The following is a 26,576-nucleotide window of genomic DNA, read 5'->3' as shown; positions in this document are numbered from 1 at the left end:
TTCTAGACCATTCTGTGCTTCAACTTTGTGGCAACAGTTTGGGGAAGGCCCTTTCCTGTTTCAGCATCATAATGCCCCTGTGCCCAAATCGAGGTCCATACAGAAATAGTTTGATGAGATCGGTGTGGAAGAACTTGACTGGCCTTCACAAAGCCCTGACCTCAACCCCAACTGTTATGACGACTGCAAGCCAGACCCAATCGTCCAACATTAGTGCCCGACTTTACTAATGCTCTTGTGGCTGAATGGAGACTCACTTTTCCACAGAGGGGTCATATTAGTGTGTAGCACAAACTGTTCGCTACAGACAGAAGATGGCATATTGGCTGTACCGACTTTAGACGAGTCTCTAGACACTTGTGGGCGTCCTAGAACAAAACAACATGTACGTGTTCAGGAGAGTCTCATCTTTCCATCGGGGGGGGGGGTCATAAGAGATTGTAGGCCAAATCGTTCAGAGGCTATAGACGTTTTCGTGAGAAGACACATTCTCGGGATGTCTCATGGTTTGACAAATACCGCTCTAGCTCTGCCATCTTTCACCGCAGTTGCGGAAGGGCAGTGAATTGAGACGCATCCAATGCAACAAAAAAAACTGCTAATTCGATTTTCACGGCCCGCGGAACCACTCTAGGGGGTTAAACATATATTTTTGAGTTATTTTCATTAAATAAACACACACACTGATTTATTAGACATACAATAAATGAAAAAGACTGCATGGGGGCTTTTAAGAAGTTCACATTCAGTGGCACGTGGCTCCTAGAGGCTGCCTATTCCCTATAGCAGCGGCTTGCTGTTGTCATTTTTGTCATTTAGCAGACACTCAGGAGCAATTAGTGTTATGTGCCTTGCTTAATGGCATATTGACAGATTTGACAGATTCGCCAAGTTGGCTTGGGGATTCAAACCACCGTTACTGGCCCAACGTTCTTAACCGCTAAGCTACCTGCCGCCTCGTCATCTCACGTTATACTATCCTGTGTTAGTGCCGCACTGATTCAATCCATCCAGCGCAGGAGTGGAAGGTCATTATGATGTCAAGGAGTGTTAAAAACATGTGTTATTGAAATAACTTCAGTCATGACATGAAGAAAGAAAGCAGGCTACTCTGAAGCTGAACCATTCATGTGATGTAACAGCACAAGGGACAAGGGTGAATGAAACGGCTTGGAATGTTTTAGTCATGTTTAAGTATTTCTAAAAGTCATACAGTAATGTTTGTAAATGGCATGCTAAGCTGCAAGGTGGATGTGGTGTATATTTTCTGTCAAAACAACAGAAGCAAAATGACTGATGGATATTTCAAAAGTGGGAAGGGGAACTCTGTGAAATGGAAATAGGCGGTGAATACTGAATATATAAGCTGTAATCACGTACAAACCTCAGCAGGGTACCTCAAAGCATAGCTGCGGGGAAGTAGTTTGGGAGTAGGGGGTGCTGCGATGTCTTTCTCCAATGCGGGGTGGGGGGGGAATTGCCCATGCTGCATATCGGTTCACTAATACAGGACTATTAAATGCCCGGTGCACTACTTTTGTGAATAAAATACATAAATAAATATATAAATATATATATATATAGATATAGTATCAGTCAAAAGTTTGGGCACACATACTCATTCCAGGGTTTTTCTTTATTTTTACATATTCTACATTGTAGAATAATAGTGAAGACATCAAAACTATAAAATAACACATGGAATCATGTAGTAACCAAAAAAGTGTTAAACTAATCAAAATATATTTTATATTTCAGATCTTTGCCTTGATGACAGCTTTGTACACTCTTGGCATTCTCTCAACCAGCTTCATGAGATAGTCACCTGGAATGCATTTCAATTAACAGGTGTGCGTTGTTAAAAGTGAATTTGTGAAATTTATTTTGTTTCTCTTTGCTTATTTCAGCTGTTCTTGCCATAATATGGACTTGGTCTTTTACCAAATAGGGCTATCTTCTGTATACCACATCCAACTTGTCAAAACACAACTGACTGGCTCAAACACCTTAAGAAGCAAAGAAATTCCACAAATTAACTTTGTAAACATTTCAAAAAACATAATTTCACTTTGACATATGACTGGTACTGCATTTGTGTGTGTGTGTAGTGAATGTGTGGGTTTTGTGTGACTGTCAGTGTATATAGTGTGTATATACAGTATAGTCTTATGAGTGTGCATAGAGTCAATGCAAGATAGTTACCTGTACTATATGCACTGACCCTATTAATTAACTACAGTATTTAGCAGACTTATGGCTATATATCAGTCTTATGGCTTGGGGGTAGAAGCTGTCTCGAAGCCTGTTTGTCTGGAGCAGGTTTAAATCAAGGATCTCTCTGTACTTTGCTCCGTTCATCTATCCCTCGAACCTGACTAGTCTCCCAGTCCCTACCTCTGAAAATCATCCCAACAGCATGATGCTGCCACCACCATGCTTCACCGTAGGGATGTTGCCAGGTTTCCTCCAGACGTGACGCTTGGCATTCAGGGCAAAGAGTTCAATCTTGGTTTCATCAGACCAGAGAATCTTGTTTCTCATGGTCTGAGAGTCCTTTAGATGCCTTTTGGCAAACTCAAAGCGGGCTGTCATGTGCCTTTTACTGAGAAGTGGCTTCCATCTGCCCACTCTACCATAAAGGCCTGATTGGTGGAGGGCTGCAGAGATGGTTGTCCTTCTGGAACGTTCTCCCATCTCCACAGAGGAACTTTGGAGCTCTGTCAGAGTGACCCTCGGGTTCTTGGTCACCTCCCTGACCAAGGCCTTTCAAGCCCAATTGCTCAGTTTGGCCAGACGGCCAGCTCTTGGAAGAGTCTTGGTGGTCCCAAACTTCTTCCATTTAAGAATGATGGAGGCCACTGTGTTCTTGGGGACCTACAATACTGCAGACATTTTTTGGTACACTTCTCCAGATATGTGCCTCGACACAATCCTGTCTCGGACCTCTACGGACAATTCCTTCGACCTCATGGCTTGGTTTTTGCTCTCTGACATACACTTTCAACTGTGGGACCTTATATAGACAGGTGTGTACATTTCCAAATCATGTCCAATCAGTTGAATTTACCACAGGTGGACTCCAATCATGTTGTAGAAACACCTCAAGAATGATCAATGGGAACAGGATGCACTTAAACTCAATTTCGAGTCTCATACCAAAGGGTCTAAATACTTATATAAATAAGGTATTTTTGAATTATTTTTATAAATTTGCAGAAATGTCTAAAAACCTGTTTAAGCTTTGTGTTTATGGGGTATTGTGTGTCGATTGATGAGGAAAAAACATATTTAATCAATTTTAGAATAAGGCTGTAATGTAAGAAAATGTGGAAAACTGGAAGAGGTCTGAATACTTTCCGAATGCACTGTAAATAAACCGATTAATAAGCCATTCTGTATTGACAAGTCGCCTCAGGTTGTAGGAAGCTGCAATATTCATGTTGTGAACTGTGAGCCACAGCCATCCGATTTGGACAATTTACCCAACCTGAGGTCTTTCTGACCACACTTCTAACATGTTACCCTGGCAACACTGATGTCCCAAATGGCACACTATTTCCCTTTATTGTGCATAAGACGCTGGTCAAAAGTAGCGCACTATAAAGAGAATAGGGTGCCATTTGGGACGCAACCAGAGACGAGTCCTAGGGGAGTCTGGCCCGACACATGATTTGCCTATCTCTGTGAGTGACAGAAGTGTGCAGTAGCAATCACAACATGTTAAGGATCCAGAATGAGCTTCTCACTCTCTCCCTCTTCATTGTATTGGAGCCGCCAAGGTGAAAATTGGGCCTGAGTGACTTCGCATTGGATTTTAAGTCCATTTGATGAGGGAGAATCAAGATGAATGATTATTTAACTAAGCTCAGTGCTCGCTGCAAATCAAACGGGCCTATGATGTGAGAATTCATTTAATGGGGACTCTGTGTGATTGTCTTCAATAAACATCCAGGACCCCAGGGACATGTTTTAATTAACTTGCTTCAGATACAAATAAATTAATGTAAACAAACATAAATCAACTGAGTGCCGCACGGTCTGTTATGGTTTTTGACGAAACCTCATGAATACTAAAGGAAACCCAGCCTCGATATGAAAGGACATGATTCAGGGAGGCGCCACAGCCTCCCTCCCCAATCTACAGCGGGATGAAATGAAGGACAGTAGAAGTAGACAGAGAGAAGAGAATATGTGCATCTGCTTCACTGATGAAATTATGAAAACATCAGTAGCCAAAACATCATAATAAGCACCAAGTGGCCTTTATAAATAGTGAAACTCGGCACAATAGCAATAATGGCATTATAATGAATATAACTGTGAATTTGAACGTTTTATTAAATTTTTTATCAAAATGCCTTCAGGAACATGTGAACTTTTATGTGCCTTAAAAATAAACTTCTATGCCATCTGTAAATACAAATAAAATTGTTAAATTATGAGCTTAGTTGGATAATCCACGGAAAAAGACAGGGACCTTCCCGCTAACCATGATTAGCTGAGATAATGGATGGGCTGGACATGCCGAGAAATTAGTTTGGATTGGTCTGCCATGTAGAATGTTTCTGTCTATAATGTGTGAAGATAATCCTGCCTACCGCAGCTTTTTTGAAAGATATAACGTTGGACTGCCCTCAACAACATGGACTGCACTAAACAACATTACTGCCCTGAATTTTAGCAGGCGCTATAGACAAAGATCAGTGGGAAAAATGTATTATGGACTACTACTACGATCAGTGTGAACCAGAGTGACTAGACACAACGTGTCAAGACATGTACAGAGCATTTGGAAAGTATTCAGACTCCTTGACTTTTTCCACATTTTGTTACTTTACAGCCTTATTCTAAAGTGGATTCAATTGTTATTTTTTCCCCCTCATCAATCTACACACAATACCCCCTAATGACAAACCAAAATAAGATTTCACGTTTTTGCAAATGTATTTACATAAGTATTCAGACCCATTATTCACTTCTTTGTTGAAGCTCCTTTGGCAGCGATTACAGCCTTGAGTTTTCTTGGCTATGACACTACAAGTTTGGCACACCTGTATTTGGGGAGTTTCTCCCATTCTTCTCTGCAGATCCTCTCAAGCTCTGTCATGTTGGATGTGGAGCTTCGCTCCACAGCTATTTTCAGGTCTCTCCAGAGATGTTTGATCGGGTTCAAGTCTGGGTTCTGGATGGGCCACTCAAGGACATTCAGAGACTTGTATAGAAGCCACTCCTGCGTTGTCTTGGCTGTGTGGTGTGCTTAGGGTGGTTGTCCTGTTGGAAGGTGAATCTTTGCCCCAGTCTGAGGTCCTGAGCGATCTGGAGCAGGTTTTCATCAAGGATATCGCTGTACTTTGCTCCATTCATCTTTCCCTCAATTCTGACTAGTCTCTCAGTCCCTGCCGCTACATCCCCACAGCATGATGCTTCCACCACCATGCTTCACCGTAGGGATGGTGCCAGGTTTCCTCCAGACGTGATGCTTGGCATTCAGGCCAAAGATTTAAATCTTGGTTTCATCAGACCAGAGAATCTTGTTTCTCATGGTCTGAGAGTCCTTTAGGTGCCTTTTAGCAAACTCCAAGCGAGCTGTCATGTGCTTTTTACTGAGGAGTGGCTTCCATCTGGCCACTCTACCATAAAGGCCTGATTGGTGGAGAGCTGCAGAGAACTCCCTCGGGTTCTTGGGTTCTCCCTGACCAAGGCCCTTCTTCGAGTCTTACCTGTATTAACTGCACCTGTTTGAACTCGTTACCTGTATAAAAGACACCTGTCCACACACCTGTCCACACACTCAATCAAACAGACTCCAACCTCTCCACAATGGCCAAGACCAGAGAGCTGTGTAAAGACATCAGGGATACAATTGTAGACCTGCACAAGCTAGGATGGGCTACAGGACAATAGGCAAGAAGCTTGGTGAGAAGGCAACAACTGTTGGCACAATTATTAGAAAATGGAAGAAGTTCAAGATGACGGTCAATCACCCTCGGTCTGGGGCTCCATGCAAGATCTCACCTCGTGGGGCATCAATGATCATGAGGAAGGTGAGGGATCAGCCCAGAACTACACGCCAGGACCTGGTCAATGACCTGAAGAGAGCTGGGACCACAGTCTCAAAGTAAACCATTAGTAACACACTACGCGGTCATGGATTAAAATCCTGCAGCGCACGCAAGGTCCCCCTGCTCAAGCCAGCGCATGTCCAGGCCCATCTGAAGTTTGCCAATGACCATCTGGATGATCCAGAGGAGGAATGGGAGAAGGTCATGTGGTCTGATGAGACAAAAATAGAGCTTTTTGTTCTAAACTCCAATCGCCGTGTTTGCAGGAAGAAGAAGGATGAGTACAACCTCAAGAACACCATCCCAACCGTGAAGCATGGAGGTGGAAACATCATTCTTTGGGGATGCTTTTCTGCAAAGGGGACAGGACGACTGCACCGTATTGAGGGGAGGATGGATGGGGCCATGTATCGCGAGATCTTGGTCAATAACCTCCTTCCCTCAGTAAGAGCATTGAAGATGGGTCGTGACTGGGTCTTCCAGCATGACAACGACCCGAAACACACAGCCAGGACAACTAAGGAGTGGCTCCGTAAGAAGCATCTCAAGGTCCTGGAGTGGCCTAGCAAGTCTCCAGACCTGAACCCAATAGAAAATCTTTGGAGGGAGCTGAAAGTCCGTATTGCCCAGCGACAGCCCCGAAACCTGAAGGATCTGGAGAAGGTCTGTATGGAGGAGTGTGCCAAAATGCCTGCTGCAGTGTGTGCAAACCTGGTCAAGAACTACAGGAAAAGTATGATCTCTGTAATTGCAAACAAAGGTTTCTGTACCAAATATTAAGTTCTGCATTTCTGATGTATCAAATACTTATGTCATGCAATAAAATGCAAATTATTTACTTAAAAATCATACAATGTGATTTTCTGGATTTTCGTTTTAAATTCCTTCTCTCACAGTTGAAGTGTACCTATGATAAAAATTACAGACCTCTACATGCTTTGTAAGTAGAAAAACCTGCAGTGTATCAAATACTTGTTCTCCCCACTGTGTGTGTGTGTGTGTGTGTGTGTGTGTGTGTGTGTGTGTGTGTGTGTGTGTGTGTGTATATATATAGAAAAATGAATATTTGTTTTATTTTTTTGCAAAAATGTCTAAAAACCTGTTTTCGTTTTGTCATTATAGGGTATTGTGTGTAGATTTAATCAATTTTAGAATAGGGCTGTAGCGTAACAAAATGTGGAAAAAGTGAAGGGGCCTGAATACTTTACGAATGCACTGTACATGTCTAGACAATAGTGACCGATCCACTTAGCTAGATGTGGCTGGTGGGTGGTTATAGCGTTTCTTTCACATTACCCATCAATTTAGACAAGTGTGTCTGAGTAAGAATAATCTAATATTTATACAATATTTTTATCTCAACACTATTTTTGATATTGCAACTATGCAAATATGCAAGTATCTGTACTGTATACACCTTCTGTATCCTCTGCATGTGACAAATAAACTTTGATTTTACTTGATATAGTGTGTTTACCAGAGTCGGTAATGAGAAGAACAACATGACCTGCTTCAAAGTCAGATTAGGATATAGACCAATGACCAGATAAAGTGTATTTTTACTACTACTTTTTGCTATTACTTTTACCACTTTTAGACTTGAAATCTTTGGTTGTTTACTACACTACTTGCTCTGTTTGGCACATGGCCTCACAAGTGAATCCTTAAAGAGATGGGTAGGGCTAAGTCTTAAGAGGGTGTGAATGATGCTGAATGGTGTAGACAAAGAAGAGCACTCCAGTAGGTGTACCATAAGATTCACGTGCCATTTTCTCAAAAGTGGGGTTACAAGTTTATCAACTTTCAAAGCAGAATTACTTTCCCATTGTTTCTCAACTGTAGTGTATGATATACAATTTTCTAGCTCCGAGTCTCTACATTTATCCAATGTAAAAAACACAATTTCAAATTTTGCTACATAAGACCAAATTGAGGCAGTGAGTCAAATTTTTTGTCAGCTCGTGCTTATATTGTGTGCATATTCACACAATGCCATCAGTTGGATTTCAGTTGTTCATGGTGCCGGCCAGATTAGTTTTCTTTGCAAGCAAATTGTTCACCAATGACAGTGAAGCTAGGAAATTGTTCATGGTGACATTTCTCCCCTTGCCAACGTTCCACAAGGTTCCACAAGCCCCATCACCACATTCTCTGACTCTCGATCACTTGCTGCCCGATGTGGATATTTTCACAGATATTGAAAGCCGCTTAGCATGTAAAATTACGCACACTCTCACTGTAGCATACTCCAAATAGCCCGGAGGAGACTGATAAGACTGTTTTGATTCGGTGGACTGATATAGGGTGCATACAGTGCCTTCACAAAGTATTCATACCCCTTCCATTATTGCACAGCCTGAATTCACAATGTATTAAATCGTTTTTTCCCCATCTAAACACAATACCCCATAACGAGAAAGTACCGTAATTTCCGGACTATTAAGCGCACCTGAATATAAGCCGCACCCACTGAATTTAATTGTTATTTTTTATTTTGAACATAAATAAGCCGCACATGTCTATAAGCCGCGGGTGCCTACCCGTACATTGAAACAAATTAACTTTACACAGGCTTTAACGAAACACGGCTTGTAACAAAAATAAATAGGCTTTAACGAAACACGGCTTGTAACAAAAATAAATAGGCTTTAACGAAGCACGGCTTGTAACAAAAATAAATAGGCTTTAACGAAACACGGCTTGTAATTTTTTGTTGTTGTTGCAGTAAACAGTAGCCTACCAAGAAAGTCATTGGTCACTATCTTCCTCCTCCTGTGCACTGAAACCATCTCCTTCGGTGTCGGAGTTGAATAGCCTCAGAATTGCTTCATCCGATATTGGATCGTTTTCATTGTCGCTCTCGTCACTTTCATCTGGAGGCAAATCCCCTGCTGAGCCCTCTTCAACACGCAGCAGTCCAGCCTTTCGAAACCCGTTGATGATAGTGGATTTTTTGACAATGCTCCACGCTGTCTGGACCCACTGGCAGACTTGACCATAAGTTGCTCTTCGCATGCGGCCCGTTTTAGTGAAGGATTTCTCCCCACTTGTCATCCAAGCCTCCCGCTGAACATGGAGCGCCAGCTTAAATGCACGATTTACACTGATGTCGAGTGGCTGCAAATACTTTGTTGTACCCCCAGGAATCAGGGTGACAAAATGACTACCGTAATCAGAATGATGGGAAGTTTGAGTTGATTTAATCTAAACAGTAAACAAAAAAGTTGTTTGACCTTAACCCGTTCAGCAATTTCATTGGTCTAATGAAAGCTTCATGCAGCCAAAGAACTGAGCACATCACAGAATGTGTTTTAAAAAAAATAAAAAATAATTGAAAGCGGGAAAAATCCATATATTAGCCGCGTCATTGTTTAAGCCGCGAGGTTCAAAGCCTGGGAAAAAGTAGCGGCTTATAGTCCGGAAATTACGGTAATAACATGTTTGTAGAAATATTAGCAAATTTATTGAAAATGAAATACAGAAATAACACATTTTCATAAGTATTCACACCCCTGAGTCAATACTTTGTAGAAGCACCTTTGGCAGCGATTACAGCTGTGAGTCTTTCAGGGTAGGTCTCTATGAGCTTTCCAGACTTGGATTGTGCAACATTTGCCCATTATTCAAAATTCTTCAAGTTATGTCAAATTGGTTGTTGATCATTGCTAGACAACCATTTTCAGGTCTTGCCATAGATTTTCAAGAAGATATAAGTCAAAACTATAAATTTGCTATTCAGGAACATTCACTGTCTTCTTGGTAAGCAACTCCAATGTAGACTTGGCCTTGTGTTTTAGGTTATTCTCCTGCTGAAAGGTGAATTAATCTCCCAGTGTCCGGTGGCAAGCCGAATGAACCAGGTTTTCCTCTAGAAATTTGCCGGTGCTTGACTCCATTCCATTTATATTTTATCCTGAAAAACTCCCCAGTCCTTAACGATTACAAGCATAACATGATGCAGCCACCACTACGCTTGAAAATATGGAGAGTGGCAATGTGTTGTATTGGATTTGCCCCAAACATATCACTTTGTTGTATTCAGGAAAATATTTTCACTCTGTCAATTAGATTAGTATTGTGGAGTAACTACAATGTTGTTGATCCATCCTCAGTTTTCATCTATCACAGCCATTAAACTCTGTAACTGTTTTAAAGTCGCCATTGGCCTCATGCTGAAATCCCTGAGCAGTTTCCTTCCTCTCCGGCAACTGAGTTAGGAAGGACGCCTGTATCTTTGTAGTGACTTGGTGTATTGATACACTATCCAATGTGTAATTAATAACTTCACCATGATCAAGGGGATATTCAAAGTCTGCTTTTTTTTACCCATCTACTTCTTTGCGAGGCATTGGAAAACCTCCCTGGTCTTTGTGGTTGAATCTGTGTTTGAAATTCACTGCTCTCCTGAGGGACCTTACATATAATTGCATGTGTGGAGCACAGCGATGAGGTAGTCATTCAAAATCATGTAAAAACTATTGCACACAGAGTGAAACTTATGTGACTTGTTAACACTAGAACCGCCATAGGTCAACGGCCACTGAAAAAGCTACCTCCTGCTCCTTCCCTGACTTTTACTAAATGTTTGCATTTTACATTGCTCAGTTGTCAGAATCTTTAAATGCCAAACTGAAAAGTATTTAGAGCTCTTTTACCTGTTGTTTCCACACCTAGTACCACCTTAATGGGCCAAGACAAATGCGCTGTAGGATGTTGGTACCAAGCCAGGCGCTAATGCGTCTCTCTCGCCTCACTGAATGACAAATGGATGAATGGGCGATAATTGTGCAGGTTACTTCTGCTGAATGACAAGGAAGGTGAAGAGGTTGATTTAATTTAGAAAGACAATAGTGTAATGATGAGTTTGTTATGCCTATTTGTCAGCTTTGGCGCTCATGTTTATAGCAAATAATTTCACTGCGCGCCTTGCGGGTTGATATCATTTTATTTTGTTTTACTTTGTAAAAATAAGCTGATATGGGATTGTTTTATTTACTATAACTACGTGTTGCAGTAGGCCTTTAGAATAACGCAAAACATATCTTGACTCTATCCTAATTGATGAGGGAAGGGAAGCAAACGATGCCAGCCCACTGAACGATTGACAAATGGATGAAAGGAGATAATTGTGCACATTACTTTAGAATCAAATTTAAATGAGGCCTAACTAAATGGTAAGGAGGGAGAAGATGTTGATTTAATTACGAACAACAATAGTGTAATGATGAGTTTGTGCTATGCCTATTTATCATTGTTGGTGCACATAAGTAATTTGACCACGCACCTTGTGTAACGTTCTGACCAGTAAGGGGTCATTTGTTATTGTAGTTTGGTCAGGACGTGGCAGGGGGGTATTTGTTTTATGTGGTTCGGGGTGTGTGTTTATGTAGAGTGGTGTTTGTTTAGAGTATTCCGGGGTTCAGTTAGTGTATTTGCTAGTGTATTTCTATGTTCAGTCTAGTCTGTCTATTTCTATGTTTAGTTAATTGGGATTGGGCCTTCAATTGGAGGCAGCTGTTCATCGTTGCGTCTGATTGAAGGTCCTATGTATAGGGGTGTGTTTGTCATGGGAATTGTGGGAGGTTGTTTGTGCATAGCTGTGTGTAGCCTGCATTACTGGTTGTCGTCCGTTCGTTTTCTTGTTTTGTTTGGTAAGTGTTGTAAATAAAGTAAAAAGAGCACTCAACCCGCTGCGCCTTGGTCCACTTCCTACGACGGCCGTTACACCTTGCGGGTTGATACCATTCTGTTTTAAGTTTTACTTTGTAAATTTTTTTTTATTTTTATTTCTAATCAAATTTATTGTAAGGGAAACTAAAACATTCTATGAAAACATGCAGTAGGCCTTTAGAATAATGCTAAACATATTCTTGACTATCCAAGTTGATGAGCGCGGGGAAGCAAACGATGTCAGGCCCATCGAAACTACACCTAATTTCACATATAAGAGTTAGAATATAGACTAGATTAAATTGACAATAGTCTGATGAGTGACAATACTATCAGTTGTCAAATTGTACATGAAGAGATGGACATAGCTTAGAAATGACAGATGCAGGGAAAGGACCATCACCTTATCAAATCATCCTTCAGAGTCACATGCAGGTAAAACATTTTGATTTCTATATAGTATCAAAAAGAGCATATTCTGCAGTTTCTATGACACTTACATTTGTCAAATAACTCTCAAAATTCAGAGGTGCAATTCCATTTCCAAATGTCACTTTTTCCAAGAATATCTGCACAATCCATGTGTTCAGCAAATGGCCAAATTCACAACTCTGTTTTCTTTTAAATACATTTTCTTATTTCCATTTTTTTTTTTAGACCTGACAAAACTAAATTATTACGGACTTCCTTGTGATGGATGAACTAGTGGTATTTCGTTATTACTTATAGCCTAATAATAGTAATTTTACCTAAGACCTTTAAAAACACCACCAAATGATTATTCTTCAGATAGCATATATGAAATGTACTTATTAGACCATTAGAATATTAATGAGTCATTGGTTGGAAGTGTCAAGAATTGGCTTTAGGCCTACATTTTCACTAGGAATTTGTACATTTATAAAAAAAAAACATATCCTTGACTCTATCTAAACACAAAAATATTGTTGTTATATTTTTAAATAGATATACTGTGCATTTCCACAAATATTTATTCATGCATATCATGCTTTACAATTGATTCTTCACTATTTAACAAGCCTTGGTGCTTATGTTTGCGCACCTTGCGGGTTGATATTCCCTAGCAGGTACTTATAGGCTGAAAGGCCAGTCGGTTCTAGTATTACGCACATTTTTACTCCTGAACATACAGTTGAAGTCGGAAGTTTACATAACTTAGGTTGGAGTCATTAAAACTTGTTTTTCAATCACTCCACAAATTTCTTGTTAACAAACTATAGTTTTGGCAAGACGGTTAGGACATCTACTTTGTGTAATTTTCCAACAATTGTTTACAGACAGATTATTTCACTTATAATTCACTGTATCACAATTCCAGTGGGCCAGAAGTTAACATACACTAAGTTGTCTGTGCCTTTCAACAGCATGGAAAATTCCAGAAAATTATGTCATGGCTTTAGAAGCTTCTGATAGGCTAATTGACATAATTTGAGTCAATTGGAGGTGTACCTGCAGATGTATTTCAAGGCCTACCTTCAAATCAGTGCCTCTTTGCTTGACATCATGGGAAAGTCAAAAGAAATAAAAAATAATAAAACAATTGTAGATCTCCACAAGTCTGGTTCATCCTTGGGAGCAATTTCCAAATGCCTGAAGGTACCACGTTCACCTGTACAAACAATAGTACACAAGTGTAAACACCATGGTACCACGCAGCCGTCATACCGCTCTGGAAGGAGACGCGTTCTGTCTCCTAGAGATGAACGTACTTTGGTGAGAAAAGTGCAAATCAATCCCAGAACAACAGCAAAGGACCTTGTGAAGATGCTGGAGGAAACAGGTACAAAAGTATCTATATCCACAATAAAACGAGTCCTATATCGACATAACCTGAAAGGCCGCTCGGCAAGGAAGAAGCCACTGCTCCAAAACCGCCATAAAAAAAGCCAGACTACGGTTTGCAACTGCACATGGGGACAAAGATCGTACTTTTTGAAGAAATGTCCTCTGGTCTGATGAAACAAAAATAGAACTGTTTGGCCATAATGACCATCGTTATGTTTGGAGGAAAAAGGGGGAGGCTTGCAAGCCGAAGGACACCATTCCAACTGTGAAGCATGGGGGTGGCAGCATCATGTTGTGGGGGTGCTTTGCTGCAGGAGGGACTGGTGCACTTCACAAAATAGATGGCATCATGAGGGAGGAAAATTATGTGGATATATTGAAGCAGCATCTCAAGACATCAGTCAGGAAGTTAAAGCTTGGTCGCAAATGGGTCTTCCAAATGGACAATGACCCCAAGCATATTTCCAAAGTTGCAGCAAAATGGCTTAAGGACAGCAAAGTCAAGGTATTGGAGTGGCCATCACAAAGCCCTGACCTCAATCCCATAGAAAATGTGTGGGCAGAACTGAAAAAGCGTGTGCGAGCAAGGAAGCCAACAAACCTGACTCAGTTACACCAGCTCTGTCAGAAGGAATGGGCCAAAATTCACCCAACTTATTGTTGGAAGCTTGTGGAAGGCTACCCGAAATGTTTGACCCAAGTTAAACAATTTAAAGGCAATGCTACCAAATAGTAATTGAGTGTAACGGCCGTCTGAAAGAGTAGACCAAGGCGCAGCGTGGTTAGTGCTCATCATTAAATTTATTTGAATGAACACTGAATCAAAAAACCAAAGTGCAACAGCTAAACAGTTCTGTCAGGTAACAAATGACTAAACAGAAAAGAACCACCCACAAAACCCAAAGGAAAACAGGCTGCCTAAGTATGGCTCCCAATCAGCAACAACGATATACAGCTGTCCCTGATTGAGAGCCATACCCGGCCAAAACAAAGAAATACCAAACATAGAAAAAAGGACATAGAATGCCCACCCCAACTCACACCCTGACCAACCAAAATAGAGACATAAAAGGATCTCTAAGGTCAGGGCGTGACATTGAGTGTATGTAAACTGCTGACCCACTGGGAATGTGTTGAAAGAAATAAAAGCTGAAATAAATCATTCTCTCTAGTATTATTCTGACATTTCACATTCTTAAAATAAAGTGGTAATCCTAACTGACCTAAGACGGCATTTTTATTAGGATTAAATGTCAGCAATTGTGAAAAACTGAGTTTAAATGTATTTGGCTAAGGTGTATGTAAACTTCCGACTTCAAATGTATTTAGGCTTGCCATGACAAAGGGCTTGAATACATATTGACTGAAGACATTTCAGCTTTTTATTTTTAATTAATTTGTAAAAACGTGAAAAACATAATTCCTCTTTGACACTATGGGTTCTTGTGTGTAGGCCAGTGACAAAAAAATTCAATTTTAATCCATTTTAAATTCCTGCTATAACACAACAAAATGTGGAAAAAGTCAAGGGGTGTGAATACTTTCTGAAGCACTGTACCATTTTAAGATTATAATTAGCATGGATCAATACAATAGAATGGGCCGCCCCTGTTCTTCATTTAAAATAGTTGATTATAAAATTATGCATCGTTCGCTTCCCCTCGCTCATCATCTCACCCATTCTCCCTCTTTCTCCCCATCATACTTTACTTAATTTATTTAATCTTTTGTTATATGTGTGAAATTAGTTTCAGTATAGTTTAGGTTCAGTTTCAAAGCAATTATCGGGGTGATTATCAGATGGGCACTTTCAACTGTCGGAAGAAAGAGTGGGAGAAGGAGGGCAACGGGGGAAAACCATAAAACAGTTATGTTTGTGATATTAAGATTCTAACACCGACTGTGTTATATAGACTTATTTAGGAAAAGACAAGGACTGCTTTAGCGGTTCTAGTGTTAAGGTATAGACACTCTCGTCGAATTGTTGCTATTCTGATCACCAAGATGCACTTCACAGTAACAAAATGTCTACCTTGAACCTGACCGGTGAAATGACACAATGCCCCAAAGCCATCATGTGTAATAAATACATTTCCATGCAAACTTACAGAAGAACAACTTAAAAAAGAGACCAGAAATTATTTTATAATCTCAAAGGTTATGTCCCAAATTGCACCATATTCCCTACATAGTGCTACTTTTGACCAGAGCTCTATAGGTGATCTGGGACACAGGCAAAGTCACAGCAACAACATTCCCAATGGTTGGGTTGGGCTATGAACTGTGATCTGTCAATGTGAGCCTTGGTACCTTGGTGGCCAGGCGTTTGACGGCCTCCTCCTTGCGTCTCTGGATCTCAGGGGTGCTGGGACAGCTGTTGTTCCGCATGGTGTTGGTGGCGCTGGGTGGAGGGGTGGGCTGAGGGGGCTGGCTGAGGGGGAGGTCGGTGCTCTGGGCGTCCCCACCATCTAGAAGGAAGAGCGGGAGGGAAGCAGGGTCGTCCATCAACAGGAAGACTCACTGTAAAGACTATTCAGGTGCAACCATGGTTGCATCCTAAATGGCACCCGATTCCAATAGTGCACTACTTTTTACTCGTCAAAAGCAGCACACTATATAGGGAATTGGCTGCTGTTTGGGACTTAGCTGATAACTTTTCATTATTTGACAAATCAGTTCTGATTCTCACAATGAAAATGTATTTTCATTCGTACAGAATAACCTTGTGAGATTGTGTGGAAGACTTATGCATAGCATATAGTATTCAGCATTTCCCAACTCAAGAAAGCATAGAAATTACATCAATGCAACCAAGGCTGTGTCCTTCTGTATTCAGAAACCAACAGTAGTCTGTAGAATTACAATTACTCTACCGTTCAAAAGTTGGGGTCACTTAGAAATGTCCTTGTTTTTCAAAGAAAAGCACATTTTTTGTACATGCTGCCTTGAAGGCCAGCTGCCTTGAAGGCCAGCATCCCGGAGTCGCCTCCTCACTGTTGACATTGAGACTGGTGTTTTGTGGGTACTATTTAATGAAGCTGCCAGTTGAGGACTTGTGAGGCGTCTGTTTCTCAAACTAGACACTCAAATGTACTTGTTCTCTTGCTCAGTTGTACACCGGGGCCTCCCACTCCTCTTTCTATTCTGGTTAGAGACAGTTTGCGCTGTTCTGTGAAGGGAGTAGTACACAGCGTTGTACGAGATCTGCAGTTTCTTGGTAATTTATCACATGGAATAGCATTAATTTCTCAGAACAAGAATAGACTGACCAGTTTCAGAAGAATGTCTTTGTTTCTGGCCATTTTGAACCTGTAATCAAACCCACAAATGCTGATGCTCCAGATACTCAACTAGTCTAAAGCAGGCCAGTTTTATTGCTTCTTTAATTAGCACAACAGTTTTCAGCTGTGGTAACATAATTGCAAAAGGGTTTTCTAATGATCAATTAGCCTTTTAAAATGATCAACTTGGATTAGCTAACACAATATGCCATTGGAACACAGGAGTGATGGTTGCTGATAATGGGCCTCTGTACGCCTATTCCATAACAAATCAGCCGTTTCCAGCTACAATTGTCATTTACAACATTAACAATGTCTACACTGTATTTCTGATCAATTTGATGTTATTTTAAAGGACAGAAAATGTGCTTTTCTTTCAAAAACAAGGACATTCCTAAGTGACCCCAAACTTTTGAACGGTAGTGTACATATTTTTTTCTGCCATTCAGTAGACAAGTGAAAACTTTATACTTATCAGCATCACTTCCTGTCAGAACCTGGATGATTGACGTGTTAGGCTACACAGTTCCTGGACATTTCATGTCACTACTGTACATGTTGATGGGTTTAACCACACATTATTTCAGCCCATAGTCTAATCTCCTTTCTGTAAATCCCTGACATGTCTATTTACACGAGAGCACCCAACATGAATGATGACGATGAGGAGGATTAGGTCACATTTGGTCCAGGCAGTGCGTGACTGTGGATGCGTCCTGGGCCCCTGGTCAAAGGGAGGGCACTAAATAGGGAATAGGGTACCATTTGAAACGTAACTAAGGGTTATTTCTTACTTTTGGGCGATGAGCTGGGGCTGTTAGAGGCGATCTGCCGCATGCGGCCGCCGTGACAGCTGAGCGCCACCAGGCGGGAGATGATGGCCGTCTTGCCGAAGCCCACGTTGCCCACAACCACGGCGCCACGCCTCTCCTCGCAACCGTCGCCCTTCATAACGTCCTCCAGTTGCTGGAAGAGCCAATCGCGGCCCACAAACACAGAGTCTGTGGTGATGCTGGGCACCTCGAACAGCAGCGGCTTGAGCATGATGTCCACCGTCTTGTAGGGAGCGAAGCGTGCTGGAGGGAACCAAATAAAAGACAAACCTTTACTAACTGAAAGTTCATAAGAAAAGAGGGCATATATAACTAATCATACATTTAGCTAGGCGTGAGAGTGAATAAATAGACAGACATTTATTCGCCTCCCTAGCTGGCGTGAAGCCAAGCCTCGAAACCATTTCAGTCACTGATTAGGGAACGTCTCCATCTGAAACACCGTTTACACCTGCACTGTTTACCTTACACATCTTTCATCTGTTTTCTCTGAAAGCCAGCGCTCAGTCAAAATGACGCAATATGATACAATGTTTAACATTTCTGTGGATTGCAAACCTGACACACACACGCCACGGCAAGATCAAACGCGCACATCGAGATGAGAGATCAATTAGAATGCGGAGGCCAAGCCCTAGTATCATCCAGGATAATCAGATTGAAATCAACATATTTTTCTCCTGTAATCGTCTGAACCGTCTTTGTGTGTCTCATTGTCACACCATTCGTTCACAAACCATTTGAGGAACATTAATATCAGTTGATCATAACAAAAAAATCACTGTCCGTCTGTCTGTCTGTCTGTCTACGGCGGTTGCAGTGTGATAAGTGCTGACTGTCAGCCAGGCGATAAACACCTGCTGCAGGCCAAACACTCTTCTCAGGGCTGTTGAGGGGGAGGAAAGGAGATGCCTGGACTGCAGTCAGTGTCCACCACACAGCTAGAGAAAGAGTGGGCTATTTTTCCTCTGTAGCTTTCTCTTTTTCTCTTCATCATTGCCCTCTCTATCTCTCCCCCCTCTCTCTGTATTTTTCCCTCTCTCTCTCGCTCTCTGTCTTTCTTTCTTTCTCTCTCTTTTTCTCTCTCCATCTCTTAGTCTGAGCTATGACCAGCTAGCACCATTGGCTTGGACCATTTGTAAGTGATCTTTAACAGGGCAGCTAGCTTCAGCACTGATTATTTCTCTCTCCCACACACCTTGACTGCATAAGAGAGACAAATCAGTACTAGCCGTACTATCCGACGACCGCCAGTCCCCTCCGTCCACTGAGCTCTGGGAATAGCAGTTTAGTTGGTGAAGCTGCACAACTGCATTTAAATGGAAATCATGGAGGTGGATGGCAAAGGGTTGCAATTTAACAAACATGAATGCTTCTATTAGACTGCTTAAAGTGTCTAATGAAAGCCAAACACATAATGCTCATAAATGTGGACTATTGCAAAAATGTCTGTCCAGAGGGACATTTTACATAAGTCTAACAACTTTATACTGACAGTGGCAGAGAAAACTGAGAGGGTTTTAAAAGAGTAGCAGCAGCAAAGGGGGGGACCAACTCCATATTAATAAACATACTTTTGACCATGTAGCATATGCTGCTCTGTATTCTATGGAATAGGTTTACATTTTCCTTATGTTTTGTTTATAATTCTGGTGTGCACTGTGCTGGCCCTTGTTCTATCCCGGAGAATAGCTAGTTACTGTATGGCTGTGATCCAAATGGCACCCTATTCCCTATTATATAGTGCACTACAAAGGGCCCTGATCAAAAGAAGTGAACTATATAGGGAATGGGGTACCATTTAGGACATAGTCTAGGTGTACATGCTGTTTAATAGTACCTTTGGAGTCTTGTGGTGCCCTCCCACCTGTGCTATGCCAGGGCAGCCGAATGGACGTCCGCAGGGGAGTATTACGCTGTTCATCAAGATAGCTCAGGTCTTCCAGCTTGGTGGAACTGGTGGCTACAGAGAAAGAGAGAAAACGATGAGATCATGTGTTTTTCACGAAAATGATGACGTGATTCACAGTTCAGCCTTTATTAGGTGAATGCACATGATCAGATGATCCTAAACAGACAATGATCACAATCTAAAACCAATGATGACAAACATGTCACAGGGGAAATCATGTCAATAAGTCATAAATTCTAATCCAGGGCTTGTCCGGAATACGCTGAGAGAGAAAGGAGGAGTAGAGAGAAGAAGAGGGGACACAGATCCAGGGTGACGATGGCAGGATTTCAGCAGAGGAAAGTGAACGGGAGTTGGGCCAGAGCAGTGGACCCTGGCATTGGCAGTTCCCTGGAGGTGGTGTCGGCACTGGGCAGCCAGATACAGTACAGTCGACAGGAGAGGTGAGCAATATCCATTCAATATCCCCCCTAAAATCCCCTATTACCCACCCTGATCCAACCTGACAGCTGAGGAGGATCCAGAGAGAGGGGAGGTCTGTCCCCCATAAACACTCCTAGTGTAGTGGAGTACAAACTGAGCTACAGTAACAACCCAAATACAACTAGGCCTGCGTCCCAAATGCCTCACTATTCCCTTTATAGTGCAATACTTTAGACCAGGGCCCAAAGTGCATCTGGTGAAAAGTAGTTCACTTTATAGGGAATATGGTGCCATTTGGGACTCAGCCAATGAATACGGATGTCAGGAACACAACACACAGAACCAACAGAGACATTTACTCAATAAAGACAGCCTTACTACAGGAATTACTGCATGAAAACATACAGTAGGCTACAGCAGCATTACAGAGAGAAGTCACAGGAGAAGAAACAGCCATGAAGGAAGAATGACTGCAAACAATTCCTGTCATTGGATCAGAAAGAGAAGTGATAATAAACACTAGCAGTTTGCTATATAAAATTCAACCTCAAACTCTACCTACCGTCTGAGCCGGCATCCTCTAGCAACATACAGACAAAGACAGACAACGTGTAACAAGGTCTTCGGTGTTCCTGGCAACAATGAAATCACCATGGAGACCTGGCTGTCATGTTTAAAGGAACAACAACAATGCGGACAAGCCACCACTTTTGTTTTTTGCTAAACAGCTAAATGGATGTACCAATTCTAGATTGTCCCTTTAACAGGAAAAATCAAAGCCCTTCTCTCTCTCTCTCTCTCTCTACTCCATCTGCCTCAGCTGAGCTGGGAGGACAGACATGACAGTATGCGACTCTCTTCCCCAATTACTTGGAGGAATGTTCTCCTAATTAGGAACCAGCAGGCAAGGCAGCGCGCATCAACAGAACTTTAATAGGCATCAACAGAACTTTAATAGGCATCCATATAACTTTAATAGGAATCAATAGAACTTTAATAGGCAAAAATAAAACTCAACGATTAGCCACTTTTATGTTTCACTTTTCACAAGCCTGATGATGTGAATTTTACTTCGGCTCCAAAATGAGAATAAATGACAGCTCAAGTCCGGGAAAGCATAACTTTAATTCAGCATGCACGGTGAGAAATCACTTCACACGATGCAGCCAGAATGTTAAACCGTTTGTTGCACTTGAGCTCAACGCTCCCAACAGTGCCAACCTGTTAGTGCTGGGCAGTGGGCCCCCCGCCGGTATTACCACACTAGAGGCTGAAGTAGCTACTTACAGTCGGTCAGCGGCAGCAGAGCCAGAGAGCTGGGCAGGACAGCAGCAGGAATTTAAAAACCCTCCTGGCATGGAGCAGGCAGACTGAGAGGCAGGCAGGGCGGAGGCTCTTTGTGGAAAAGCTCCAGAGAATTATTCTCCCCACTGGGCTGGATGCTCATCAGGGTACCCAAGTGAATCTTCTGCCCCAGCGCTCCCATCCATGTCCAGGCACACTGGCCGCATTCAACTGGTGACTGGGCTTGGCAGTCCACAGGCACTGCTCTCTCTCCCTCTCCCTACCTCACAACATCCACAGCATTAGCAGCGCTCCGTGCAAAATGAATGCAGGTGCTTTATGAGAATGTTCCCTCTACCCACCCCTCACACAGATTTTTAGCAAGCGGAGGAGAAAAAGCGTGTGAATAAACCAAAGAAGAAATGAAAGGCGGGAATGCGATGAAAGCTGCTCTCCTGGTTGATTACAGTTTGCACTAGGCAGCCGGACTCACAGAGGAATTAATCAATGATCCTCCCTGTACTGCTGTCACACAGAGAGAGCGGGGAGGGAGAGAGGGGGGAGATGGAGAAAGAGAGTGAGAGATAGAGGGAGATATACAGTATATACAGAGAGGGAGATAGGAAAGGGAGAGAGAAAGTGAAGAGAGGGATAGTGAAAAGAAAGATCCAAAACCAGGGCACTGGGAGAGAGGAGGAAGAGGGTAGTGTGAACCGCAGAGTGAATGATGTAAGGAAGAGAGGAGTGAGAGATGGCAGAAAGGAGGGGGACAGGAGAAGAGATGGAGGGAGGGAGAGAGAAGTTAAGTTAAAAGTCTGTGCGGCGATCCAGCTCTAGCGCATCATTCAAGCCCCATGCTGACATTCGTGGACTGCAGTGAGATTACCATCCCATCTCTCCCTTCTCTACCTCTCTCCCTCCCCCCCTTTTGTGCTCTCAGTAGACCCATTGGAATTGGTATCCCTTTATATGAAGCCTCTCTCTCTCCCTCTTTTTCCTTCTTCTTCTTCTTCTTATTCCGGCAGCAGATCATTCCTGGTTGATGTGATATTGTGTATGAATGTGTTGGGAGCAGCTTTGAAGCTCCACAGATGTGACAGGTTCCCTTCTGATGAAAATCTGTATTTGTTTTGTGCGGCTTTGCCCTTTGAATCCCTCTGTTCTTTGTCTCCTGTGTCGGAGTAAGATGGGGGGGTCAACTGAGTTGCGAGCTCTGGACATCGCATCGCTTGCACCCGTGCACCACTCCCGAGTACTTGTGTACAACCCAAATGGCAATCCTATTCTCAAAAGTAGTGCACTACACAGGGAACAGGGTGCCACAGGGCCATAGGGGTTTTGTTAAAAGTAGTGTACTAGTGTACAGTTGAAGTCGGACGTTTACATAAACCTTAGCAAAATACATTTAAACTCAGAATAATATTGGAGAAAATGATTTATTTCAGCTTTTATTTCTTTCATCACATTCCCAGTGGGTCAGAAGTTTACATACACTCAACTAGTATTTGGTTTCGGGTAGCCTCCCGCAAGCTGGTGGATTTTGGCCCATTCCTCCTGACAGAGCTGGTGTAACGGAGTCAGGTTTGTAGGACTCCTTGCTCACACACGCTTTTTCAGTTCTGCTAACAAATTTTCTATGCGAGATCAGGGCTTTATGATGGCCACTCCAATACCTTGACTTTGCTGTCCTTAAGCCATTTTGCCACAACTTTGGAAGTATGCTTGGGGTCATTGTCCATTTGGAATACCCATTTGCGACCAAGCTTTAACATCCTGACTGATGTCTTGAGATGCTGCTTCAAAATATCCACATCATTTTCCTCCCTCATGATGCCATCTATTTTGTGAAGTGCACCAGTCCCTCCTGCAGCAAAGCACCCCTACAACATGATGCTGCCACCCCCATGCTTCACGGTTGGAATGGTGTTCTTCGTCTTGCAAGCCTCCCCATTTTTCCTCCAAACATAACGATGGTCATTATGGCCAAACAGTTCTATTTTTGTTTCATCAGACCAGAGGACATTTCTCCAAAAAGTACTATCTTTGTGCAGTTGTAAATCGTAGTCTGGCTTTTTTATGGCGGTTTTGGAGCAGTGGCTTCTTCCTTGCTGAGCGGCCTTTCAGGTTATGTCGATATAGGACTCGTTTTACTGTGGATATAGATACTTTTGTACCTGTTTCCTGCAGCATCTTCACAAGGTCCTTTGCTGTTGTTCTGGGATTGATTTGCACTTTTCGCACCAAAGTACGTTCATCTCTAGGAGACAGAACGCGTCTCCTTCCTGAGCGCTATGACGGATGCGTGGTCCCATGGTGTTTACACTTGCGCACTATTGTTTGTACAGATGAATGTGGTACCTTCAGGCGTTTGGAAATTTCTCCCAAGAATGAACCAGACTTGTGGAGGTCTACAATTTCTTTTCTGAGGTCTTGGCTGATTTCTTTTGATTTACCCATGATGTCAAGCAAAGAGGCACCGAGTTTGAAGGTAGGCCTTGAAATACATACACAGGTACACCTCCAATTGACACAAATTATGTCAATTAGCCTATCAGAAGCTTCTAAAGCCATGACATCATTTTCTGGAATTTTCCAAGCTGTTTGAAGGCACAGTCAACTTAGTGTATGTAAACTTCTGCCCACTGGAATTGTGATACAGTGAATTATAAATTAAATAATCTGTCTGTAAACAATTGTTGGAAAAATTACTTGTGTCATGCACAAAGTAGATGCCCTAACCGACTTGCCAAAACTATAGTTTGTTAACAAAAAATTTGTGGAGTGTTTGAAAAACAGGTTTTAATGACTCCAACCTAAGTGTATGTAAACTTCTGACTTCAACTGTATATAGGGGGAATAAGGTGCCTATTGGGACACACCCCCAGTGTTAGTTAGTGGGCTCTGGTATAGGCTTAATGCCTCCAGAAGCCTCTTGGCATCTCCCACCTCAAATCCCTCTCTGACCCGCCATGTCAAAATGCCCTGAGCTGGAATTGACTAAGTGCAAAATGGAAATCAAAGTCGCTTACGCACAGATTTTGGCACGTAACCAAGTTAACAGATTACGCTCGATACCTCGCTGGTTGTCGCTGGCTGCATGGCGAGCAATCTGATTGTTATGAAGAAAATAAATAAACTAATGAGGATGTAACAGCCTGCATAAATCTGTTTTATCGCCTGTTATTTTGTTACCAAACACAAACCCCTTTATTTATCCCACGGTAAGACATGACAGAATATATGAGGAGTAAGTTGCTCCCCTAGCGGGCACAGAGACTTAGATCTCACCTGTTAGTGTGGTGCAGGCAGAAGACACTGCAGACACTGCAGGGCACATAGCAGGATGCAGAAAAGCTTTAAAGTAGACCAGAGCACACAAACTTCACTGGAGCCCTGCATTACACTGCCTACATCCCCAGAATGCTGGTCAAGCAATACAGGCAAACTACATGTATGGAAAGACTCAATATTAATGTTATATGAAATAATTAAGGTAAGTGTACCTATTAAGCCCGCCAAAATCTAAGTTTAGACATTTCTAACATATACTGCCCTAATTTCTGTTAGAAAAGTTGAGATAGAATGAAAGACTCATCTCTCACATGAGGTTTTATGACTTTACTTAAATTCTTAAATAAATATTTGATAAAATATGTGAAAAGTCCGGACTGAGCATAATTGGTACCGAAAGCCCATAGGTGTTCCAAATAAGCCCACCTAATTTTAACAACGTACAAACTGACATTTATATAAAATGTGATTATATTAATCTCCCCTAAATTTTGTAAAATAAACTGAAAATTACTATTCATCATGAAAGTAGCACTCATAACAGGGGGGTCCAATCGTATCCACAAAGACCAATGTGGATTTAGGCTTTTGTTCTTGCCAACTAGTACACACCAGTACTTGGTTATAAAAAAAAAACTGACCCTCTGTGGATAAGAAGCCATGCACAAAGACCACAACACACACACAAGTTTCAATGAATTATCTGAAAGCGGATTCACATTTGCTGTCCTGCTATTCCTGTTAATTAGTTGAACTTCCTAAAGCCTATCTGAAGACTGTTTCAAATCTCCCTTTCTACTGTTGTATTACAAAATTACAGGTGGTGGACCAACAAACAGAATCACCTGGATGAATGAAGGACAACAATATGACAATGTCACTTGTGGGAATTTACACATAACTGTAAATAACTTAATAATAAAACATCTGATTGGTTTAGAATAAAAACTGCTATGGACATGACAACCAGATTAATTGATTGAAACATTAAAGAGCAGAATTGTTTTATTTTTTACTTGAATTCAAAGATGAAAATGGGCTTAATAGGTACACTTACCCTAACAATCACAGAATTTATTTTGAGGATCACCAGGATCCAGACTAAGAAAAAAGTATAGATTCCACATATTCCTGATATGCAGTACACTCAAGTTCTAGTTCATTCAATGAAGTTACATGGCAAAATACAATTGAACTCTAAATTGTGTGATGGATGAAATTAAAAAAGGATGCTAATAAAGTCCCACAAGGAGCGAATCCACAAAGCAAAGAAATGTTGGGACCTGTCAGTCAAACTCTGTCAGATGGCTCACTGGAGGCTGGTAGCATACTGTGCTCGGTTGTCTCTCCACAGGTTTATATAAATCAATAAGCACCACTGAGTTGAATGCTAATTGGCTGCTCGAAATTGGATCCGATCGATCCCTGAAGGAGAGGTCTTTATCTTTGCTCTGGCTCTAACCTTCTTCACCCATTGGGCAACTTTGTGAAAAAGGACAATTCGGCTCACGTCAATGTGACCTTTCAAAGTGTTGTCTTTCAGGCTACGTCCCCAATGGCACCCAAATGTAGTGCCCTATGTAGGGAAAAGGGTGCCCCTCAGTCTCCAAACTGAGCCAGTCAATGTCCAGATATGGTCAGAGGCAATGTTCCCTCTAATATTTTTCAGCTCTGAGCAAATTTGAGGTCTGCTAAGCGCAAACTTGAACATCGTAAAATGTCTGTGCAACTTCTGCCGAGTGTTTACTGTGAGCACTGGGGCTGTACCCGCTTTCATTTACAGTTTTAACAGTGGCCAAGTAGGCTACTGTGGCTATTCGATCATAATGTAGGCCTACCAGAGTGGCCTACCATCAAAAACAATGGAGAAAATGCATCCCATTACATTTTAACATAGAAATAGCAGTTCTATCATTCAGCCTACAGTAACAGCCAATCTGTGTTCAATGTAGGCCTACATTCCATGAGACTTTGAAAAGAACACGCAGGGCTTCAAATGAACCTGATTATCCAC

At 41.9% G+C, this 26,576-nt stretch overlaps 1 protein-coding gene across 7 annotated transcripts in view; it reads right to left on the bottom strand.

Moving 5' to 3' along the window:
• The window catches only part of LOC106586176 (protein TANC1), a 279,123-nt gene that overhangs the window by 66,789 nt on the left and 185,758 nt on the right, over positions 1–26,576 (bottom strand). For all 7 annotated transcript variants that reach the window (XM_014173125.2, XM_014173124.2, XM_014173128.2 and 4 more), the window contains 3 exons: positions 19,493–19,615; positions 17,614–17,895; positions 15,849–16,006 (listed from right to left, as the gene is read on the bottom strand). In XM_014173125.2, the coding sequence (XP_014028600.2) occupies positions 15,849–16,006; positions 17,614–17,895; positions 19,493–19,615 (563 nt within the window). The remainder of the gene's footprint in view (positions 1–15,848; positions 16,007–17,613; positions 17,896–19,492; positions 19,616–26,576) is intronic.

Source organism: Salmo salar, chromosome ssa25 (assembly GCF_905237065.1).
Source record: "Salmo salar chromosome ssa25, Ssal_v3.1, whole genome shotgun sequence".
In the NCBI taxonomy this organism is placed as follows: Eukaryota; Metazoa; Chordata; class Actinopteri; order Salmoniformes; family Salmonidae; genus Salmo; species Salmo salar.
This window is presented reverse-complemented; position numbering and strand designations above follow the sequence as displayed.